The 16980-nt window shown below is 40.3% G+C and overlaps 1 protein-coding gene across 1 annotated transcript in view; it reads left to right on the top strand.

Annotated features, from left to right (window-relative positions):
• mxd1 (MAX dimerization protein 1) overlaps positions 1-16980 on the top strand; it is a 52276-nt gene that overhangs the window by 23886 nt on the left and 11410 nt on the right. The window contains exon 3 of the mRNA XM_036597856.1: positions 2397-2426. Coding sequence (XP_036453749.1) covers positions 2397-2426 — 30 coding nt within the window. The remainder of the gene's footprint in view (positions 1-2396; positions 2427-16980) is intronic.

The following is a 16980-nucleotide window of genomic DNA, read 5'->3' as shown; positions in this document are numbered from 1 at the left end:
TGCTGAAAGCCAAAAATCTTAGACGCTCTTTGTATTATTTTATAAAAGTAATTTTTACAGAGCAGATCACTGAAGAGACGCCATCTGTTTATAGTTTATAGCCCAGATTTGTGAAAAAATGGGTCGACTTTCAGTAGATAAAAAAAAAGAGCTCAGCTTCTTTTATTATAAGGGTTTAAAATTACATCACCCATCTATTTGACTGGAAAGAAGACAGTTACAGCTCTCATACGACCCCCACCTTTAGAATGTAGCTTATGAAATATGAAAGTTATGAAGAATATGACGAAGTGCGTTTTGGAACCAATGCTGGTCTCAAGGAGTTGAAGAGGTTTAAAAAGTTATTTAACGAATAACGATTTCTCGTAACTTTTTCCTTAAGAATGAACACAAGAAAAAACACATTTAGGAAGATTTTCTTTCTTAAGACACTTTGTGAATCCGGCCTCTGAACACTTAAAAAATCACTTTATACTAGAAAATTTCTGACTTAAAGGCCGTATATCATTTGTTTTATACTCAGCATACTGGCCTGTGCACTAATGATGGTGCCGAAGGCTGCAATGTAAAATAAGCCCTCATACCAATCGCGGTGCTTTTAACTTTGTATTAAGCATTCGATACTAATCACAGTTCCAGATGAGTTTCTGTGGGTGTTGTGAGGAATCAAGATGTTCATAATAATTTTAATCAAATAATTTGGATCAAAATAATACAAGTCAGTCCTTAACCGTGTCACAGTAGTGATGTGAAACTGTACAGATATTTTCAGGTTTGATACAGTTTTTGAATCTGAGGTCCAGCTTTGAGTCGATTTTCGATATTTTATGTCTCTTGATTCTACAGAGTTGTAATTATACACTACACAGATTGGTATGTCTTAGAAAAATAATAGAAAAAAAAAAAGTTAAAAACAAATGTTTTTCAAAGCCTCCCACTAACAAAATAAACCCTAAAAATCACGACTCCTAGAAGCTCTTCAGGGAACACAGCCCAGACAGTCAAGCAACGAGCTGTCCATGACATAATCCCCTGCCCGCCCACTGTACTCTGACGGGATGCACCGAGATGCCTAGTTTTGGGAAAGAGGCATCTCGTTGATACATTTTTACAGGGTTTCAGCCATTCATTTTTAGGTATACTGTATTGAAATCATCCTTATTGTTTTTGCTAGCTTTTGCACCAATCTTTTCCTAGAAATGAGTCGGACTATTATAGGCAAATGGTGGTCACACCAGATCCTAATGTGGAAATCCCTGGGTTTTGTGGGGTCTCAGTGAAATCTTTTCAGAAAAAAAGTGCTGCATTTTTTAAAATGTTTTTGTTCAGAGTGCATTTACATGACATACAGTTATAGCATTTGGCAGATGATCTTATCCAGAGTGACTTACAGGTTTAATCATGTTACACAGGTAGTTGCCTAAGCGGGGAATCGAACCCTCTTACTACACAGCACCAACCTCATAACATTCGCAAGGTATATCGCAATTGGATTATGAAGCAATACAATCACAGCGCTTGCATTCTGCCTGTATTATGCAGCCCTACAATACGTTTTAGTGTAAACCTTTAGCTTAGTGTTAAAGGGGGGTTCCACTTTGTTTTTCGTGAACAATGGTGGTGATAGGAACCAGACATCTGAAAAGTTTAAAGTCTCTAAAAACTCCCTCACAGAAAGTTATTACTTGAAATGGTTATGATTACATTGCCTGATGTCTGAGATATTGTTTTATGACGTGGTGAAGAGGTACAGAGGCATTTTACGGCAAAATAGTCCCTGAAGAAAATATATTTTTTCATATTTTCCACTATTTTACCATCATCAACATTACATATAAAAAATGTGTTGGTTCAGTGGTGGTTTTGGAGAGTAAAATAAGTTGATAAATGCGTTTCATTATACATTTTGACCCCTGGTTCCTATCACCTCCACTGTAAAGGAATCAGAGTAAGGAAGCTTCTCTACAATTAACCATTTCACATCAAGCCACTCTGAATGACTTTATTTACATCTCAAGAATTTACTTTTGTGGAAATGTTTAAATATTGGTGGGATTTCCCTTCAAACTCTACTGTGCAACTGGTATTAATATTCAAACTTCCACTCGAAACAAGCTTCAAGATGTCTGATGATCCTTCCAGCCATTTTATGATGTGTCTGGGTTCTGAGTTTTCATGCTGCTTGCGTGGCTGGTTTTACAACAAACAGCCCACTTATTCTCCCACACGCACATACTAGTGATTCTCTGGGTGTCTGTATCGTCATCCGCCTCTGCACACTTCAAATCAGCTACGAGCACATTAGGACTCTCTCTGAGTGCCTTTTCGAATTCTAATGCAAGGACTGTGATTTTAACCCCTCTCTCTCTCCCTCTCTCTCTTTTTTTTTTCTCCAGGTCCACACACAATGAAATGGAGAAGAACAGGTATGTCCGCTTTTCACCTTGCTGCCATCTCACGATCATCGACTACTTTCATGTCTGTCCCTCTGCAGCCTTATTTATGGTTGTATCATGTAGCAGGCAGTAGATAGTGAAGTCTCGTCCCTTCCCCGTTCCACCCTGACAATGTAAATGACCTGCCATCATAATCAAAACCAAAACGAGGAGCCGGTATGTCTGGACAGAAGTTCTCAAGGATAGAAGTGCATGGCTGTTAGACTGATTTCAGCCCACTGAAGACCCATTTGGGTTAAGATGTTTGTGAAATCAATCGCTTTGGGGCTGTTATCCCTTAAATGCATACACAAAAAAGCATGTATTTCTGCATTTTAATCCGTGTTTTCTCAATGTGACGTCACGTTTACTTTGATATTAGAAAGTGAGCTGTAAAGCTGAAAATAGACGGTCCCGCTTTATATTGTCTCTAATAACTGTGTGGTTACACATGAATAATAACATATGCAACAACACTGTAACTACTGATGTTTTAGTCAGTGTTACAGATGGATTACAGAAGTACAGCCTCTGTAATTACACATGTGTATCAACTTTAGTTTTGCCTCATGTAATAACACAAGTGTATCTTCTACACAGGAACTTTCCTGTAGTGTAAAGTTACACTTTAAAATAAGTGGACAGTTCCTGTGAAGTTGATGCACATGTGTAATTACATAAGGTGTACTGCTGTAATCCATCAGTAACAGTGACTAAATCATTAGTAATTACATTGTTGTTGCACATGTAACTGCACAGTTATTAGAGACAATATAAAGTGGGACCAAATAGACTTTTATTTTGGTACAAACTACCATTTTAAACATGCAAACACTCCTCAGTGGCCTTTTATTGATAGTCTGATAAATCAATAACGTGTTTCCATGGCATTCTTAATGTGACACTATCGCAGTGCATTCAACAAGGCAGCATGGAGCTTCTTCTGTGCAGTGATAGGAAACATGGCAGCTCACAGAAAGCTCCAGGCCATACATTTTACTGACCAGCATGGACAGGCATGCTCTCCAACTACTCTGGGGAAAGATTTTAATCAGTTAAAAGGAGACAGACAATTTAATGGATCATCAGTAAGATATCAGCTAAGACAGGGTTAGGAAGTGTGCAGGAACGTTTTATATGTTTTATTCCTTCCTTTGCCTTTGCAGAAATTTGTGTCTTTGGTTCCTAAAGGCCAATTTATAGGCCAGGCGACAAGCGTCGCTCGACAATAAATGACGTTAAAGAGACAAACTGTGTCTGCTGGGGTGTCGCAGACCTTGTCGCGTGCATCAAAATATTTGATTGGAAAGAAGTTCTACGTTCTGGATTGTTGCTGTGGTCAGCGTGTGCGGCTGTGTTTACTTTCTTGCTGCCTCGCTGCTTTCAGAAACAGAAGAGGTGGCCGGCTCTTTAGAACTAGGATCAATATACATTTATATGATTATTGGTTTTCATTTTCAAATGCTTTTCCATGACTTTGATTCTTTAAAAAGTAGTCCAAGCAGAGAAAACACACCACGACAGTGCAATTTCCCCCCGCACTGCACTTTCAGGCTAACCTGCATTTTTGGGAAAACGTTGAATCTGGCAACCCTGCGTGACGGAGAAAGAGTGCGTGAGTGAAACACAACGCGCGTGGGAAAACAAAGTTGTATTTCTGGTTGCCGCATCGAACCCGCAGTTTAAAATCCTCCTGCTAATGCAGTTTCACTGTAGCAGCTGTTTTCAGACTGTTTTTTTGCAGTTTCACTACTGTTTTATTAGCTGCGCCATTGTAGACGTTTTCATAGAAACTATAGATGATGTTCTATTCTGACGTTGTGTCGCTGGCACAGGACTCTGAAAGCCTACAGCCCTGTGACATCTGCAGACCATAGTGGTTTTTTTGGTAGAGAGACCATAAATTGGCCTTAAGGAGCTTGATGTTTTGGTTTGTTACCTGATTCTGGTCTGATTTAACCCCTTAAACTCAAAGGGTCCATGTGTGGGTCCTCACTCTCATAACTACAGAACTACCCATCAGTTTCATAGTAGTTACTTACTGAATAATAAGTCTTAAGCCTACAACGCTCCAGTCTCGTTTTGTAGCATCACATAGCAGACACAGGATGTACAGCTGTAACGCATCTCATTGCAACGAGTGTGCTAAAGCACATTCTACACAAAAGCTCAAGTCAAGCTTAACTTAATTTTACTCTCTACTCATTTGATTTAATGAAATAAAACCATCATCATTCAGTTCATTTACCACATTTGGTATCCGGTTATTGTATTTTTATTGGAGAAAATTCTCACATTCGTGGGTTTCTTTTTCTTTTCTTTTTCTTTTTTTCTCTTAACACTCTGTTTGGAGTGTGACTATGGAAAAACCTCTGTTTGGAGGGCTCTGTAGCCCTAACACTTCACCCTCCCCCTCTATCTCAACAAAAATCTGGACACCCTACCCCTAGGCATGAACGCGCAAAACGGAGGGATAAGAGCTAAATGGTAGGGGCGAGGGGTGAAATGGGATCGGGCCAAATTCTACACAGATTTGCTGTTTTTTTGGTAAAAGTTTGAAGGTGGAATTAACATTTCAATGTAACTAGGCCTGTAATGCTTGCTGAGGCAAAACTAAACAACTCATTTCTCTTGAAATATTACATCGATTGCCTTTCACAGTGTAAATTTCATGCCACGTGTCGTCTACCTTGGCTTTTTGTGGTGTTGTTCTGGATTTAATATAATGCAGTAATAGCTCAGTGCTGAGTGGGGCTTGGAGACATTGAGCAGTGCTGGAAGTTGCTGACCGGCGGTGCATGTTGTTACCGGACATCATTAAAAACAAAATGGTTTTGAATTTTTTGGATGCTTTGTGTCGTAAACCTGTTTTTTGATGTACTTAAACTGGTGTTTAACTGGAATTCCACTTTTTTTAATATAACTAATTCATTTAATAACTTTCTGTGAGGGGGCACTGAGAAGCTTCAGACGTCCGGTGCCTATCACCACCACTGTGAACAATTCTGACTTGCACATTTCAAATCAAACGACTCAATAATTTTTTTGACAATTTAATGATTGAATTCTGCAGTAATGTTGAAAAATAAATGGAATTCCTTTTGACTATAAGCAACTGAATAAGAAGCCCAGAGTTTAAGGGGCTAATAGAAAGCCATTCAGAGCTAGTTTTACAGTAGTTTTTGATTAATTCATAAAAGATACCGAATACTAAGCCTTAAGATTAGTAAATGAATAACAAGCCTGGAGTTTAAGGGGCTAAAAGAAAGCCGTTTGGAGCTGGCACAGTCTTGGCTCAGTCTTGGAGTAGGCCTATACCAACAGTAGGGATGTTTCTATAGGGGCGGTTAATACAGATTGAGTGCAGCTCTGCACTGAACAGGCTTTTCAGTAGAGGATCCTCATTGACAGGGTAATTAGTTCAGTGTAGCTTTAGTTCAGTGGCTCCCAATCGCAGTCTGTCTTAATTTGTGTCAGGAAAAAAGGTATGAGTGACATGTAACTTGGCTCCGCTTTTTCTATACCGTGCCCTTTCTAGCACTCTGCGGTTCCTTTCAGCTAAGCCAGGTCACACATGCACACACTCGCAGCTTCAAGCTCGGCTTGCAGACAGCATTGAATAATACATGGCGGCCAAGCTTAGCAGTGTGCAAGCAGGCCGTCTGAACTCCTTTGACTCTAAAAGTCTTAACAATGCACACAGCTCCTGCCACAGCCCCTCTCTGCCAGCGGGTGCACCCAGTCTCGCCCAGGCAAACAGGCTTAGCCATGGCTGCCTCTGTGGATCTGCATATATTCAGCTGCACACAGTGCTGCAGGGTTCCGTCGCTGCACCGGACTGCTTTAGCATTCGCATTTTAAGAGCTGCTTTTGTCCTCAGCTAGACCGAGAAGCAGAGACGTTGAGAGAGAGGGCTGGATTGTGCTAAATTGACTGAAAATGGAGTGCAGGTAATTGCAGGGCAATACAATAGCCTCCAACCTAGGAGCAGTAAGCCAGAAGCTAACCGCATTGGCTCATAAGAAATGCATGTAGGCTAAACCTAAATAGGTTTGTAGACACAAGACATGACCAAGACGGCAAAGGTGACTTCCCTGCCCTTGAGTTCTTGCATAACATACTAGCAGTATTATTGCAGTTGAAGGAATAGTTGGTCAGATAATACACTTCACAAAATTGCCCCCTTAACCCAAATGTAGTTGATTAGTCAGGACTTGGGATCTGAAGTTTTGCACTGGAGCTATGAAGCTAATGTAGCTAACACATAATGGAAGCTTCTACCCCACCGGCTAGCCTCATGCATTGCTAAACCATTGAGTTGCCAAGTAAACCTTAAATAGACACACTGTTAACTGCAAAATTTGGACTAGCATCGCTTGTCAAGGCTAAACTATCTGTGTTTTTGGCCATTTTTACAGATAATAGTGTGTCATAGTGTCACAAACCACATAAGCAATTCTGTTTGAGATTGATGAACAAATCAACACAGTTTAAGGCATTTAAGGATGCTAATTGGTGAGGTATAAGCTTCCATTATTCACACTGTATGTCCAAACATTTGTAGACACCTGTATATTCAATGTTTCTTTACATGCAGTATTGCCAATTTGAACATAACAGGGAATATAATAGAAGTAATAGTTTCACCTTTTCTTATTATTAAGCTACACTGTATGTCTAAAAGGTATTATGATGTTAACGGGGAGTTTGCCCCCCCGTTTGTGGCATTAACTCTTCTTGGAAGGCTTTACAACAGATATTGGAACACTGCTGTGAGGATTTCAGCCACGAGAGTTAGTGAGGTCTGGTACTGATGTTGGATGATCAGTCCTGGATCACTACAACTCATCCAGAAGGTGCTGAATGGAGTTCCATCACTCCAAAGAATGCAGTTCCACTGCTCCACAACCCAAAGCTGGGGGGGCTTTGTTTCAGCTCTTCTCGAACTGGTCCTCAGGAACTCCAAGATGGTCCACATTTTTGCACCACCCCAGCTCTCAATACATAGAAACAGAGCAAAAATGTGGACAGTCTGAGGGTCCCTGAGGACCGGATTGCTTCATACCCCTCTAGCCGACACTTGGCATTGGGCATGGTTAGGGCTGAACGATTTGGGGAAAATATCTAATTGTGGTTTTTCTTAATAATATTGGGATTATATTCTATTAATTGAGGTTCAGACCTTTTTTGCCTAGAAGACCACAATATTGATCTTTTCTAGCTTGAGGCTTGACCCCTAAATGTAGTGTGTCCGCATGCCAGTAAGTTGTGGTTGTGATGTCACAAAATGTGATGTTTGATTCCCTCTGATTGGTCTGCCTCATCTACAGGTTGTCAGGTTCTGTGTTATTAGGTTAAACTTCCCCTCTTAAAACTTAAGACAGCATATTTGATCATTTAGGCTGTAATTTTTTAAAAAATTGCTGCTCTTGCGATTTGAAAATATATAAAAACAATTAATCGTTCAACCCTAGACATGGTGATCTTAGGCTAATGCGCAGCTACTCCAGAGCATCCCATTCTCTTGGTTAGTGCTTTTCAATGGAGTTTATCCAGTGTGGGTACTTTTGGACATTTAATGAGCATCACCCTCATAACATCAGCATACCTATGCTAAAGGACTCAGCTAAGGATTGTTTTAGTGCTATATAAAGCAATAACATCTATTTATTTAGGCCTGGGTGCTGCATTGCAGGGCTGAGGCCTTGTGATGTAACTTCTCTCCTAGAGTACACACAGTTGAGGATGGCCAGTGGCATGTACAGTATGATCTTGTTTACCAGTGCTGATGCAAGCTGTTCCCAGTGCCCCAGTGACCTCCGCCTGTCTCACATTCTGCAGATATTTACCATGCACCAGATCTGGCCCCCCCAGCACTGACACCAGCACTCTGTGGGGGTGCACACAGAGGCACACACATGGTCGCATGCAAACAAAAGCAGAAAAGGCTGCAGAGAGCGGGGAATACTTAACGATTACCCGAGAGGATTCGCAGACAGCCGCCATTTGTTTTCTCTCCCTGTCAAAAAGGAACCACAATGGGGCAGTTCCAGCTAAAGGAGAAGTGTGATTAGATCAGTTAATGCAGTACAGCGTGTTCTGTCCTAAAGGAAGGGTTGGGGGTGGTTTTCTAGCAGTAACTGGAGCTCTGTGGCACCACACCTCTGCCTGCATGCTGTTCCGCAAGGGGTTAAGACAAGTCCTCAGAGGTCAGAAGGTCGGGGAGGGGGGGTAGGCAAAGAGAGATTTACAGCTGGCAGGGTCAGAGGTCACTAATTTGACCTGTTTTGTAGCGTACACGTGATGTGCTGGAGTACATATGGGTGTTTGGTGAGAGGTGGAAACACATGGGTCTAAACTAGGCCCCCACAATATACGTGTACATGCATATTTTGTTGATTTAAGTGAAAATAACTGAACACTGTGCAGAGAACACACATCTGCTCGCTTTAATGCGCAATTACTGTTTATTTGCGGAGTTTAGCATATTGGAAAGGATAAAATATAAAATTCCTGTGCAAAGCACGATTATATTTTATGTTTTTTTTTCTTCAGAAATTCCTTAATTGGCTGGATCAAACACATTAGTGTTAGGTAAGGTCTGAGGCAGCATTTTAGATGCAGTTGGAACTGAACTCGGGAGGAAAGTAGATCTCCAGGAGGAGGGTTGGTGACCACTGCTGTAGAGCGTATAACTTGACCAGGGGTATTCAAAACTTTTGTGTGTGACTGTATTTGTTGTTATTTTGGAAAAGCAGAATGTTTGTTATGCTGCATTAGGTCTCTAAAATATCTACATTTTATTAATTAATGTATTTATTTTACTGCATTTGTAAGTGGGTAGAAATGAAAGTTGCTAATGAAGATTAATTTAATCCCAGTTTTTACATTTTAGAGATTTACAGTAGTTTGCAATAGTTTAAACACTCAACACAGTCAAATTATGTTTTATTTTCTAAGCGAAAATAAGTTAACACACCCTCTGCAAGGGAACATGCATGGCTGTTTTCTGCAGATTTTAGTGCACAATTTGTGTTTGTTTATCATATTGGAAAAAATTAAAATATAGAATGTGTCACAACTTATACATAGGCCATGCAAAATGTACAGGAGTGTTGTGCAACAAAATACACCGATCAGGCATAACATTATAACATTTATGATAATTATAACAAGGATAATTATGATTATCCTTGTTTCTGCGCTCATTGTCCATTTTATCAGCTCCACTTACTATATAGGTGCACTTTGTAGTTCTACAGTTACAGACTGTAGTCCATCTGTTTCTCTGTATACTTTGTTAGCCCCCTTTTACCCTGTTCTTCAGTGGTCAGGACCCCCATAGACCCTCACAGAGCAAGTACTATTTGGGTGGTGGATCATTCTCAGCACTGCAGTAACACTGACGTGGCGGTTGTGTGTTAGTGTGTGTTGTGCTGGTCTGAGTGGATCAGACACAGCAGTGCTGCTGGAGTTTTTAAACACCTCAGTGTCACTGCTAGACTGAGAATAGTCCACCAACCAAAAATATCCAGCCAACAGCTTCCTGTGGGCAGCGTCCTCTGACCACTAATGAAGGACTAGAAGATGACCAACACAAACTGTGCAGCAGCAGATGAGCTATCGTCTCTGACTTTACATCTACAGGATGGACTGACGAGGTAGGAGTGTCTAATAGAGTGGACAGTGTTTAAAATTCCAGCAGCACTGCTGTGTCTGATCCACTCGTACCAGCACAACACACACTAACAAACCACCACCATGTCAGTGTTACTGCAGTGCTGAGAATGACCCACCACCCAAATAGTACCTGCTCTGTGAGGGTCCATGGGGGTCCTGACCACTGAAGAACAGGGTAAAAGGGGGCTAACAAAGTATCAGAGAAACAGATGGACTACAGTCTGTAACTGTAGAACTACAAAGTGCACCTATATAGTAAGTGGAGCTGATAAAATGGACAATGAGCGTAGAAACAAGGAGGTGGTCATAATGTTATGCCAGATCGGTGTATAATTTGACCAGGGTGCCCAAACTTGGCAGAAATGTGTCTGAAAATGCTGGATAATGCCCAAAATTCATGCATATAATGCTCATTATCCAACACTGAAAATCAGTCACAGTGCACCAATGACTGCTATTGACAATAACACCACCAGCCACTGATCTGAACCTCCTCCTTGCTGGTGGTTGGCTGCTGCATAGCAGAGGAACGACCGCATTGACCAGTCACAGCTCTCCTCATGCTTTGCCTGCCCTGCACTGGTAGAGAGAGAGAGAAGGAGAGAGAGAGACTACGCCTTTTGACCCACGTGATTACGACCCATCACCTACGACCCGTGAACCATGGCGTGCCTTGTGCAGCAGTCAGTGTGGCGTTTACATTTGTTTAACAAACACCAGGGCCCTTATCATAGTTATGTCACAGCGCTGGTAGCGCGTTCTGAGGTTATGTAATCCTACCCCACTGCCCTTTGGACCGGCTATCCAAGCAAAGGCTGAAAGAAGAGAGCCGTGCCACGGACGTGACCCTGTGCATGCGTGCGTCTGTATGTGTGTACGTCTGGGCAGCACAGACAGGTATATGTTGATCTAGTCTTTCAATTGTTTGCGCAGTACCGCCCTTAATAAGCAAAGCGCTCCATCTGAACCCACCTGTCGGGAGACTCACCCCAGCCTTCGTTCACCATTAATCATTCACCCAGAGCTCATCCATCCTATTCACTGCTGCTTCGGCCTTGAGCCGGTCATAATAGTGTATAAAGCATGTGTAGAAACCAGAGTGTCCGCTAGAAAATTGGTGCCGGTGTCAGGAACGGATCCAGTAACAGGCTATTGATGTTTGTTTTGTGGGATTCTGAGAGATTTTACTGGTTAGAAACTAATGTTGTCTTTTTAACTGAAATTTTACCCTCAGTTTTCTTATTGGTGGGTTCCCACCAACCAGCTAGGGCTTCCTCTATCACACGATGGTGCCAAGCCAGGAGGGTAAAGGCTAGCACATGCTTCTTCCGAAACACATGAAGTTCGGCATGTCATTGGACAGCTCAGCACACTTGGAGGTCGTAGTTGATGTTATGGCCAAAAATGTTTATCATAGTATAATGAAGATTACAGAGGGTTTCATTGTATATTATGGTGTATAGTGTATTTATGTAGATTTTTTTTTTCAAATAAAACCATTTAGGTACCTGTTTTGTAGATTAATGCTGTATTATGGGATGTCCTTTCACTTTTTATATCGCTGTTGTTTGAAGAAAACTCCAGATCGCAAAAATGGTAACTTTACAAGAGAAGAAAAAAACATACTTTACTTTTAATGTAAGTCAATGGAACCAGAATTTCTTCCAAGTAATTTTGGGCCATTTCTTTTGGTCCATTCATTGTGAAATTTGCATACAATGTAAAGAGCAACAGGTATTTTCAAATTATGTCAAAAACTGAAAAACGGCAAAATTGGAGATACGAGGTTTTCTTCCGACAACAACAATATATTTAACACCTGAAGTAAATGTAATTATTTTTAAATAGCAGTAAAAACGAACAAATGAAATGAACAGTATAAGGACAGATGTTGATACTGCTTTCTAACCCTAACAAGATAAAGGCAAGTACATGTGAGCACACAGCTCTGAGCTTGTCTCATACACACGTCTCTTACACTCGAGCTTCCAGCTACGAGCATCAGACACTGCTGAAATTGGGTAAATATGACAAGCTATTCACACTATCATTATTAGCTGAGATACTGTGGAAACTCTCAGCTTGTAAGCCCAAGCCTGCAGTGCTGCCTGAAGCAGCTGATGCTAGTCTTCATGCTAGGTTAATGGCTAACAGCTAACCCCAAGAGACTGGCTTTTATTCCACTCTCTTTTCCCCCTTTAACTCATTACGTTCTTATTTCTGTCCCTTCATCAACAGTCTGGACTCGGGCTGCAACTCGCTACGTGGGAGTGGGGGAATTAGCTTGTTTTGCATGTACGTTGACTTACCTGCGTGTGTTTGTGGTATCCCGATATAATGATAATGACAAAAGTGAAAACCCTTAAGAATTTCAACCAGTATACCAGATTAACCGGTATATCACCCACTACTACTTGGAGGAGACTGCTAACACTGTTCAGCCAGTTCTGCTACATTAGACGCCCACATTGTGCTGAGTAACTCGGGAGAAAGAATGCCTATCCTGTCCACCCAGAGAGAGCGAGGACTTTTATGCTCTCTTGGACTCTTTGTCACGGATGGCTGTGGCATCGGCAGGGATTGAATTGACAGTAGGGTCAGCGCTTAGACAGCTGCACCACCCGGGAGCCAGAAATACAGGTTTTTAACTGGAAAAGACTCTCTGCAAATTAAATTCCCATCTGACGCAATGTCCAGCAGAAATATTCCTTAATATTATATATAATATTATACAGGAATTTTAAGTGTCAGGTATCAGTGAGTGAAATTTGTAGGCAAGAGAAAATGCTTTCTCTATTTTGGACCATTTCCAAAGTGTAGATGCTGCACTATTTAAAATACAGGTGTAGGTAGAACTCTAAGACGTTCTCTGCATAACACTGAGATTCTGAAAGGGCAGCATGAAGTGTGGGTGTATACATGAAAAGGCTTTTCACAAAAGACTTCATTCAACCAGGCTTTTCATTTATTGTTGTAGTACAGTGTTTAAAATGTAAATGAAATCTTACGCAATCTTTTAATGATCTCATATTTTTTTCAGTTTTTCAGCTAACTGATGCCGAACCACTTTTTTTCTGTCTGTTTCATGTGGAGTACAATTACTGGATGGGTGCCGCAATTGTGTTCCTGATAAAAGGATGTGCGGCCCCCTGTGTTCATACATAGGAAGCGTGTCGGTGTTCTGATCTAGGATCCGTTTTTGTCCTTTGTCTTGTAATGAATAGGGGTAAATGGAACTGATCGCTTATTGTTTTTCACTCTTTCTCTCAGTAGAAGCATAAAAATGTCTTCGTCCTCAAACAGACCTATTATTTCACAGCTGTACACCAGCATTTTATTCAGAGAATAGCACAGCTGGCTACTTGTGGCTCAACTGTAAAGCTAGGGAGCCCAAACTTTCTGTCTTAGGGGGCCAAATGTTTGTTGTGCACTGAGGGCCAAAGACAAAACAGCTAGATAGCTTGTCAGCCTTGTTAGCCATGGCATTAGTGTATGTGGAGAACATGGGATCATGTGCCATTTCATCCTTGTATTCTTTAAATACTTCTACAGCTTTCTTATACACCGATCAGGCATAACATTATAAACACCTCCTTGTTTCTACACTCATTGTCCATTTTATCAGCTCCACTTACTATATAGGTGCACTTTGTAGTTCTACAGTTACAGACTGTAGTCCATCTGTTTCTCTGCATACTTTGTTAGCCCCCTTTTACCCTGTTCTTCAGTGGTCAGGACTCCCATGGTGGATCATTCTCAGCACTGCAGTAACACTGACGTGGTGGTGGTGTGTTAGTGTGTGTTGTGCTGGTACGAGTGGATCAGACACAGCAGTGCTGCTGGAGTTTTTAAACACTGTGTCCACTCACTGTCCACTCTATTAGACACTCCTACCTTGTCAGTCCACCTTGTAGATGTAAAATCAGAGACGATAGCTCATCTGCTGCCGCACAGTTTGTGTTGGTCATCCTCTAGTCCTTCATCAGTGGTCACAGGACGCTGTTGGCTGGATATTTTTGGTTGGTGGACTATTCTCAGTCCAGCAGTGACACTGAGGTGTTTAAAAACTGCAGCAGCACTGCTGTGTCTGATCCACTCAGACCAGCGCAACACACACTAACACACAAGGAGATTCAGTAGACCCTGAATCTCCTCTTGTTGGTGTACCACTGCTTGTAATGACCGTTGTCCATTTCTGTTATTAGCTCTGTAGCTGTGTTGCAGTTAGTGACAGCTGGGTGATGTTAAACTACAATTCCACCAATGTTTTGCCAAATGTTGCATTGGTTAATCACAGAGATGTAAATGAACCTATTCAGTTTGATGTGAAATGGTTCATTGTAGAGAAACCTACAGACTCAGATTTCTTTACAGTGGTGGTGATAGGAACCAGGCGTCACCATGTCTACAACACGAATATAGACATTTTATTTACTATACAAAACCACCAGTGAACCTCCACGTGTCTTCTAAGTTTTTCATATGTAATGCTAATGATAGTAAACTAGCAGAAAATACGAAAAAAAGTATGTATTCTTTGGTGACTATTTTGCCCTGCATGTACTCCTCCACCAAGAATGCATTTAAAATACATAATTCAGACCAGAATCTTTTTAAAACACTGTCATAAAACAGTGAGTGTCTTTACATGCACTTAATAATCCGATAACTGCAGAAAATCAGATGTTGTCAGTAATCCGATCAACGCATTTATATACACTTGAGTAATCAGATAATGGGGAAACTCCAGGTCTACATGAGTCAGACAGTGATCCGATTTCTGCTTTACAACCAGCCAATAAACTCACAGAAGAAGACGTGACGTAAACGTAATGTAAAACTCAAACCTCATGCACCGGTGTTTATTTTTTTATTTTTTTTTATTTATTTATTTATTTTTTTAATATCGCACCACTTTACCTGAAAATATGAACATATCTGTCATCTAGAAGATGAATATTAAAATCCTTCATTTCATCGAGAATGTACTCCAAAAGTGTTTTGCTGCGTCTCCACACATGCGCAGACTCAGAAATCCGAAAGAAATCAGAGTAAGAGTTTACATGCACTTAGGAATCTGATTACTGAGCTAAAATCCAGCCTCTTTATCAGATTTCTTACTCAGTTTTCTAGATCAGAGTATGGTGTGTGTGTGTGTGTGTGTGTGTGTGTGTGTGTGTATGTGACCATTTGAATAATCAGATAACTGCAGAAATCCAATTATGATTGGATTATCAAGTGCATGTAAACACAATCAATGTCCCAGACAGTCAGGCAGTGTATTCATAATCATTTCATTTAATAACTCTCTGTGAGGGAGCTTTTAGAGCCGTAATGTGGTAAGTTTCTCTAGAATGGAGCATTTCACATCAGCCCACTCAGAATGACTTTATTGTAGCCATTTAATTAAGCAGAAATGTTGAAAAATTGGCTTCTTTTATTGGCTGAGGGGTGGGAGAGTCAGGACAACCTTCAGGTGGGCCAAATCAAATGTCTTACTTTGGGCATCCCTGCTCTAAGGCAACGCTTCACTTTCCTCTATAGGCTTTGCTCGGCCTCCGTTTCCTTTCTGGAGTGAGCTTTCTGTCTAATTAACTTTTACAACACTGCGTAAGGTTCCCTTTGGTGTAATTGTAGGAGAAGAAAACAGATTAAAACGGCCCAATCAAAACAAGCCTTGTCAGAGATTCAGGAAGCATGGGCTCATTGACTTCACTAACACTTTAGACTGATGCAAATACATGGCTATTTCTGCTGTTTAGCCTGCTCTTCTTAAAAATCGGATTTATCTGTGCAGTTTTTGCCTTTATTTTGATTTAGATTTGTTATTTTTAAACAAGAAAACTCAGAAAAAAATCACAGCAAAAATACGCTGCAAAAAAGGTATCTTGTCAAGTAATATGATCTGAAATCTAGTTTATAAATCTAATATTTCTCCTGTTGAGATTGTTGTAAACTTAATTTTAGATTTCTTAACTTATTCCCAAATATGTTTTACTTGTTTTGTGATTTTATTAAGTGAAATTCTCACTATATTGGCAGATAATGTTGCTTGTTTTAAGAAATGTGCTTAAAACCAGCAAAATTATCTGCCACTATAGTGAGAATTTTACTCAATAAAATGTCTAGAAAAAAGCCAGATAATATTATAATAAATGCAAAACATCTCAATATAAGAAATATTAGATAGATAGATTAGAATTAAGATCATTTCACTTGACAAGATACTATTTTTTGCAGTGTTATAACAATAAATAAAGGAAAGGAAGCCTCGCTCATCTTTTACATAGTGAACATGCTGTCCATTTCACTATGGACAGCATGGATATCCACACACTGTGACACCACTGGCAGTAGATTTACAGAAAAAATTAAAAAGGTAACATTTTCAAATTCTCAAATTGGATCGCCATCGAGATGATTGGTTCCACAAAGTTAATGCAAACTTTAATATCATCAAATTCTATTATATTTTTGGAAAATATCAAGATATTAAGTTTGATCAGTAACACTTAGCTCTACTCTGCTGGGATTTTAGCATATTGTTGCTGTCGTGACAAAATTTCGTATCTTCAAAACGGTGAATTTACAGGAGAAGGAAAAAACATCCTTTGAATGAAAGTTTATGGAAGAAGTATTTTTTGAGCATTTCTGTTGGTCCATTCTTCATGAAACTTTAAAGCACTGTCAAGGGCAGCTGTCATTTTAACATCTTGTCCAAAAAAAACAAAAATGAATATTTTTTTTTTCCGATTTTGTATGGAGGCTGATGCCCCCCCTTAGTTTTTTGAACTGAAGGTCTCCGTTTGTAGTCAGTTTGGCTATCAGAGTTGGATTTTTAATGCTGGCTTCATTAAAAACCTTG

This window comes from Colossoma macropomum, unplaced genomic scaffold (assembly GCF_904425465.1).
Source record: "Colossoma macropomum unplaced genomic scaffold, Colossoma_macropomum, whole genome shotgun sequence".
Classification (NCBI taxonomy): Eukaryota; Metazoa; Chordata; class Actinopteri; order Characiformes; family Serrasalmidae; genus Colossoma; species Colossoma macropomum.
Note: the sequence above shows the minus strand (reverse complement) of the source record. Positions and strands in the feature narration are given on the sequence as shown.